Source organism: Curcuma longa, chromosome 10 (genome assembly GCF_044706935.1).
Source record: "Curcuma longa cultivar G26 ecotype Majalengka, Jawa Barat chromosome 10, ITB_CL_G26_1.1, whole genome shotgun sequence".
Lineage (NCBI taxonomy): Eukaryota > Viridiplantae > Streptophyta > Magnoliopsida > Zingiberales > Zingiberaceae > Curcuma > Curcuma longa.
In genome coordinates, this window is record NC_133870.1 from 4,658,079 (window position 1) to 4,665,962 (window position 7,884).

At 40.1% G+C, this 7,884-nt stretch overlaps 1 protein-coding gene and 1 non-coding gene across 2 annotated transcripts; one reads left to right on the top strand and one right to left on the bottom strand.

The window, feature by feature from the left end:
* Nucleotides 1–407: 407 nt before the first annotated feature.
* On the bottom strand, nt 408–487 carry TRNAL-UAG (transfer RNA leucine (anticodon UAG)). The gene has a single exon. It is a non-coding gene; the product is annotated as a tRNA-Leu (tRNA).
* A 1,880-nt stretch (nt 488–2,367) lies between these two features.
* On the top strand, nt 2,368–4,731 carry LOC141836442 (uncharacterized). Its single transcript, XM_074723932.1, has 2 exons — nt 2,368–3,591; nt 4,660–4,731. Exon 1 carries the CDS (start codon nt 2,507–2,509, stop codon nt 3,209–3,211), a length of 705 nt encoding a protein of 234 aa, XP_074580033.1. The 5' UTR covers nt 2,368–2,506; the 3' UTR covers nt 3,212–3,591; nt 4,660–4,731.
* The last annotated feature ends 3,153 nt before the right edge of the window (nt 4,732–7,884 follow it).

Consider the following 7,884-nt stretch of genomic DNA (forward strand, 5'->3'; position numbering starts at 1 on the left):
CAGATACCCAATATCCTTTGATTGCGCATACTATCTCAGAATTAATAGACTTTATGCTAATTTCCTTGCATTGAAGGAACTTTAGATTAATGTATTTATTTCTTTATTTCATTCTTTTCTTTGTTTGCATTAAAAACTCTCCAATCGAGGTTTCAAGTGACTTTGCAGGGTGCTGCTCGACTGCGGGGGCCGGCGATCCCAAGCTGCTGGGAGAGTCGTGGCGGCGGCTCAAGGAGAGAAGACAGTGACAACGAAGGCATAGGCTGAGGCGGCGGCGGCAATGGAGCACTTTGCCGTTGCAGCCCATCTCCATTGTCATCCATAGATATTGCTTCGCTTGCTATGACCCACCAAAACGGTCCCACAAGAAACGGCAACGGATGAATTGGGAAAAGGGAAAAAAAATTTGACAGCTGTGGGATTTGAACCCACGCCCTTTCGGACCAGAGCCTAAATCTGGCGCCTTAGACCACTCGGCCAAACTGTCCTGTTGAAATAAAAGAGAATATTTAATTATTTAAATATTTTTTACTTTTGGGAGGGCCATTCATCATTTTGCTTTGTTTACCCTAAAGCGTGATTTGGTGGAAAAAGAGTGCATTCATTTTTCAGGACTTTTATTTGAAAATATCATGTTGAAAAAAAAATAAGACCAAGACAATTAAAGAGAAAAAATAGATTGAAAGAGGAAATGAGACGAATAAAAAGGGATAAATTATTTTGTTACTGTCTACTTCTTTTCTTACATGATCCATTTCAACTATCTATTACCTTCCTAGAACACACAATAGCACGCGCCAACTCGAATAGTTTGTAAATATATTTACTTGATTGTTAGGTTCTTCACTACTTAATATCTCAATATATTTCGTCTAAATTGGTAGTAGCATTTTTAATAAATTTCAACTATTTTATCGAACGAAATTTCATTTAAATTAATACACTTGCTATTAGTTGGACCAACCTTAGTGGTATACACTATAGAGCATTATTAATCAACGCCACCATTAATTTCATGCCCTCCCCCATCTCTCAAGTATTCTTCATATAATCATTTCCTTGCTTTATGCTCTTCTGTACATTAGTGCATGAAAGGGATGCCTCATTCATCAAATATAAGTGGGTGATTTAACTATTATATATCTTTTTCGTTTTCTATTGAGAATTTAGTAAATTGAATTTATTCTCAAAGTTAATTTTACATCGAAAAAGGGATTCAAACGAGTTTAGTTAGTTACAAGATCAAAGTATTGATAGCCCTTTTATTTCATATCAAATTTGCAAATTTACTCTGAATTTATTTATATCTTATGATCGAAGGAAGGAGAAAAATTAGGTGTATTATTTGTATGATTTGAGATGAGAATATGTTGGGTTACATTGTTCTTGTTTAATTGCACAATGAAATGTCCATGGTTCAAATAAAAATTGAACAAATCGAACTGATAGAATATCGATTAATTTGATTTTTGACCGAATTAATTGAAATAACCAAATGTTTTAAATATTATAAAAAATTTATCAATTAATTAGGGATTTATTAGTTTGCTTATTTAAGAGTTTATAAATTATTTTTTTATTTTAATTATTTTAATTTATTCGATTTAATCGAATAAGAAATTTTAAAATCGAAATCGAATTGAATTAATTAATTTTAAAAAAATAATCAAAATTATGAAATAACCGAATCAAATTTTTAGATCAGTTTATTCGATTTAATCAATATTTTGCTCATCCTTATTAATCATGCATCTTCCCTCTTATTCATGATTTTGTCGGTGCAATCCATCGTTTTATTTGGGATAAACATAAGAAGGAAGAAGTTAAACATGTTGGTATTCCTTAACAGCAATTGGACTTTATGAGAGTCGGATCCCTAATCTCTTATAGGATCCGAGTCCAATTGGACTTTATCAAAAGGCAGTCGGATCATGATCGGACGGAGACGATAAGGATCCACTAGGAGACAAACGCTCGGGTGACGTAAATCATTCTCGCCGTGCGTCGTCTACCCGTTAAAGACGGCTACGTGTTCCGATGCTATTGGTCGCGTCGTGGGCTAGACGGGAACGTTGCATGCCTGAAGAAGTACACGTCAGACCGGTTCCGCACCGATGCCACACCCGTACATATAATTCTATACGGGCGATTCTCCTGCCGTCGATTCCATCGGGTTGCCAGGGAGCGAGAGAGATGATTCGGTGTCCTACGCTTAGAATACGCGGCCAGATGGGGCTCAGGGGAAACGCGCGGTCCCCGCACCGGGCCCTATTAGTTTCTCGCCACGTCAGACGATCGCCCGTCGCCGGCTAATTTAATCACCCCACGCCTCGCCAGTTGCGTCCCTTTTCCCCGTTTCCCGTCTTCGTTCTCGCTCTCTTTCTCTCTTCTCTCTCTCTCTCTCTCTCTCTCCTCTTCAGTGTTTGATGGTGGCGGAGCGCAACCGGAAGGGAATTAGGAAGCAGCGCCGCTTCTGACGCCGGAGGGCGACGGCGAGACGAGAGCCATGGAGCCCCCTCGCCGCCAGAGAGGCCCCCTCGCGGATCGCTTCCTAGGCCTCTTCGCTGCATCCCCGCGGCCCACCGCCCACGCCGTGGGGGACGAGCTCCACGAGGACGACGATGCCTTCTGGTTCGGTTCGGAATCCAGCCACCTCGACCCGATCCGCCCCGCCTCCCCCGGACCCGCACCTCCCGCCGCCGTGATCGCCGACGAGGGACCTCGCCGCATCTCCCGCCGGAGTTACGGCATCCTAGACGCTCTATCGGACGATGACGAGAAGCCGCACACTTTCGTCTACAGGAGGGTTACCGTCGTTGCGTCCCCTCCCGCCACGCGCGCGGAGTCGACGTCCCCGGTGGTTTCCGCCCGGATGATACCCGCGATGTCCAAGCCGAAATTGGATTACTCAAGGTCGATGCCCGCCGGGAAGATCTACCAGCAGTCGGCGCCAGTCAACGTGCCTGCGATGTCGACGTCGGTGGCGCCCAAGCTGAAGAAATGGTGGGAGGAGCTCGACATGGAGGGAGGCGACGGCGACCGGGATGAGCACGAGATGCTTCCGCCGCACGAGATTGTGGCGAGGGCTTCCGGGAATAGGCCGCCCATGTTCACCTTCTCCGTGCTAGAGGGCGCCGGGAGGACGCTCAAGGGGAGGGATTTGCGCCGAGTTCGCAATGCTGTGCTCGAGAAGACAGGTTTCCTTGATTGAGTTCCGAGCAAGAATTAATTGCTTTAAAATTTTGCCTATTTTCGTTATACTGACGTAATTATGAGATGTTACAAGAGAATCCCAGTATGTTTACGCGATCTACTAAAATAAATAACGCCGTGCCTCTTCTTCTTCTTCTTCTTTTGTTTTTTGTTCTTGCCTATTATTGATGTCTCCAAACTATCTATCATATGGATTGTCCTTGCCTTTGTATAAATCTCCTCTGTTCTATTCTTAAAATGCCTATAAACCATATGGAAACTTTGCCAAATGGGAATTCTAGGCTTCATATTTTCTTAAAGTTCAGAAGTTGGGAATCAAAGTAGCACTTCCGTGGTCCAGATCACGAGATACAGCAAGATTACAGAGAATTTTAACAGGTAAATTTCTTTTTTCCCACAGTTATTACCAATCTATAGTTACTTTTTTCTGAGAAACTGTCCAGTGGGATATTATGCCATTTGGGTAGATAGAAGAAGCCTAACTATTCTAAGGATTTGTTTCCTTCCGACTCAACGGCCAAAGCATGTTAAATTTCTAATCAAGACTGAAATCATCAGATACTGTTTCATTTCAGATGACTTTGTTAAAGAAATGCTTTCTTATTTGTAATGCATTTCTTTCCTTTGTAATACTCAATATTTGGATAGCCAATATCTTATACCACTTTCCTTCCATCTATGCCAAACTTTTTTGTTTAAATTGATGATACTTTGGTTAATTTTGTGTGTGTATAATTATCACCTGATCACAACTGATTTGGCATTTCTATCTTTTAATATATGAACTTTTTATATGGTTCAAAAATCAACTTTATGTTGTTGTGTGCTCTAAATTTCTACTTCTGTATTTGTTACTCTAAGCAATGGTCCTTCCATAAGCATTCTCATGAACAATGAACATATGCCATCTAACAAAGTTGTTTAATTTTAGACTATGGTCAAAGTCCCTGGCTTTCCCAGAATTGGCTATCATCAATTTGCATAATACATATCATATTGTGATGGGTTTCACAGAAATCAGGAAATTCCTTTACAGTGTTTGAGTCGCTTGATGATTTATTTGTTGCCATATTGTAAATGGATTTATGTTGCCTTTTTTACTTGGAAATTGTTAAAGAAATCTTCTTAAGGAGTTGATTGCCTACTGCATTCATGTCATTGTGATTGACAATTCTGGCCTACATGCTCAGATGTTCTAGTGTGAGCTCGTGTGCTCTAGAGCAGGTAATATGAAATGGCTACCAAATTCCTCAATTGTGATGAGGATATAAAAATGTAGATATGATGTGTCAAATGTAAAATTGCCATGCTTTACTGGTTCTAACCATAAAGAAATATGCAATGCTTTGTCAATCTAGATAATGAGTTGCCTTGTATGTAGTATGATTTGCCTCCATGCATCTATGGGGTTTCAATACAAAAAATCGCAATCTTTATTTTCTGCAGAACTGATTGTGTGGAGGATCAATTCTCAGCTAATTGCAAAAAATACTGAAGATGGTTTCTTCAAGCTATATGATCCTCTTTTCTAGTTAAGCTTTGAAGGCTGTCTGCGCCTTGAAATTTTAGTTGAAAAGGCCTAGTAAATGTATTTGCACATGATTTAATCTGTACTCACTGATTGTTTCTAACCAATATGGAGGAATGGACATGGAAATCATGGTTTCTACAGATGTCTTTCATACCAAGAACACACCATTGTTGTGTATGTCTATCCTTTTACTCCTTTGTTATATAACAAGAGCTACAGTTTGTTTTTTTCCTCTAAAAGGGAACTGCAGTTTTGCTAGGTAACCAACCATTTCCTAGCCTCCAATAATTTTAAATCACTGAAGGTATGAAAATAGGTTCTAAATATAAGGGAGATAAATAGCCCCAAAGGCGTAGACTAATCCACCTTACTATAATATAAGTTCCTCTGCTACGCAGAGCAGATAAATAGCCAAAGGGGCTATTTACGACTAAGCCTAAACCAAAAATATAGTAAAGGAGATAAATAGCCCCAAAGGCCCTACATTCATAATATTAAGTTCTAATCCGTCTTACTATAATATAAGTACCTCTGCTACCCCCTTACTATAATATTGGGCAGATAAATAGCCTTTGGGGCTATTTACGAAAGGAGATAAATAGCCCCTTTGGCGTAGACTAACTGTATATAATATAAGATAAGTACCTCTGCTACGCAGAGGCATATAAATAGCCTTTGGGGCTATTTACGAAAGGAGATAAATAGCCCCAAAGGCGTAAACTAATCCGTCTTACTATAATATAAAGACCTCAGCTATGCTGAGTAGAAAAATAGCCTTTGGGGCTATTTACGACTAAAGGAGAGAAATAGCCCCAAAGGCGTAGACTAACTGTATATAATATAAGATAAGTACCTCTGCTACGCAGAGGCATATAAATAGCCTTTGGGGCTATTTACGACTAAGCCTAAAATCAATATAAAGGAGATATTCACCTAAAATCAATATAAAGAAATTTCCGAATTTACCTAAAATAAATAGAAAGGAGATATTTACCTAAAATGAATATATTTACGAAAGGAGATAAATAGCCCCTTTGGCCCTACATTCATAATAATTTAAGTTCTAATCCGCCTTACTATAATATAAAGACCTCAGCTATGCTGAGTAGAGAAATAGCCAAAGGGGCTATTTACGACTAAAGGAGAGAAATAGCCCCAAAGGCGTAGACTAACTGTATATAATATAAGATAAGTACCTCTGCTACGCAGAGGCATATAAATAGCCTTTGGGGCTATTTACGAAAGGAGATAAATAGCCCCAAAGGCCCTACTTACTATAATTAAGTTCTAATCCCTCTTACTATAATATAAAGACCTCAGCTATGCTGAGTAGAAGAAATAGCCTTTGGGGCTATTTACGACTAAAGGAGAGAAATAGCCCCAAAGGCGTAGACTAACTGTATATAATATAAGATAAGTACCTCTGCTACGCAGAGGCATATAAATAGCCAAAGGGGCTATTTACGACTAAGCCTAAAATCAATATAAAGGAGATATTTACCTAAAATAAATAGAAAGGAGATATTTACCTAAAATGAATATAAAGAAATCCTAGTCGACAGCCACGAAGCGAGGAGTCTGGAACACCCTTATCGACATCCCCAGATCAATATAAATACAATACTCAACTCAACCCCAAAGAAGCTTCATTCAGCTCTCTATACTCAATTCAATTCAAGCAAAAGAGGTTACTCAACTCAATTCAATAGAAGTAACTGCCAATCTCTATACAATACAATAGAGGGTACTCAACCCCAGACATAAAGATCTTTCTATACTAAACTCAACTGAAGGGTCTTTCCTCGAATTTATTATAGTATGGGCCCCACCATATAATTTTTCTGCTTGACTGAACTAATCTATTTAACCAAACCCGTAAGGGAATGGCAACGCGTAACGCGTGAATTACGCTCAGCCATGAACTGTAGGGTAAGGGAATGGCCAAACTTACTTTTATTTAGGCTTAGTCGTAAATAGCCCCAAAGGCTATTTATATGCCTCTGCGTAGCAGAGGTACTTATCTTATATTATATACAGTTAGTCTACGCCTTTGGGGCTATTTATCTCCTTAGTCGTAAATAGCCCCTTTGGCTATTTCTCTACTCTGCGTAGCAGAGGTACTTATATTATAGTAAGGCGGATTAGTCTACTTAGTCGTAAATAGCCCCTTTGGCTATTTATATGCATCTGCGTAGCAGAGGTACTTATCTTATATTATATACAGTTAGTCTACGCCTTTGGGGCTATTTATCTTCTTGGGGCTATTTATCTCCTTTCGTAAATGGCTGAGCGCCATTGACTTTTACCATTCCCGCGTTAGCCATTCACAAAATTCTGCTGATGTTTTTTTTAGGGTAGGAAAAAAAAATTCCGGCAAACCATTAAATTCGTAAATTATAGGGGGTACAAATAACTTGGCGCTCCTCTGCTTTGTTTGGATCCTCAATCCTTCGCAAAAGGTTGCTACTGAGTTACTCAAAGCGAGCAACACAGGCAATACTTAGTATTGTGAGTATGGGGTTAAGTTTGGTTGCGAGCAATATCTCCATAACTAGTAAATTTAGGTAAAGTAGGAATATACTTCCCATCACTTGTAGCTGACTCATACCTAAAGTAAAAAGAAGAGTCACTTTGACTCGCTTTAAAGAAGTTCCTAAAGTAGTTCTTCACTTAAAAGAAAAAGAAGTCACTAGTACAGAGTATACAGAGGCTACTATTGAAGCTACTGTAGCTAGGCATGATGCAGCGGCTAGTCAGGCTAGTACTATGGCTACTGAGTCCAATGTGGCTACATAGGTTACGGTTACTGAGGCTGCCTTTCCAGTGACTGGTACTAGTAGGGGTGCTCCTCTAAGGCGCTTTTAGGGCTCCGTACTGTTGTGGAGGCTTTTTCGAGTCCTTGTTTTTGTAAGGTAAGAGTCCGCAACTGCTCGGCCGCGAAGGATACACACATCACACGCACTTCACTTCCTAGAGGATCGCTTGCGAGCAACACAGGCAAGGTGGGAACTAGATTGATGGGAGTCACTTTCCGTTGCGAGCAATAAATCCCTAGTAGATACTATGTACTGCTGCTACTGATGAGGCTACTACTGTAGCTAGGCATGCTCCGGCGGTTCAGGCAACTAGTACGTCTAGTG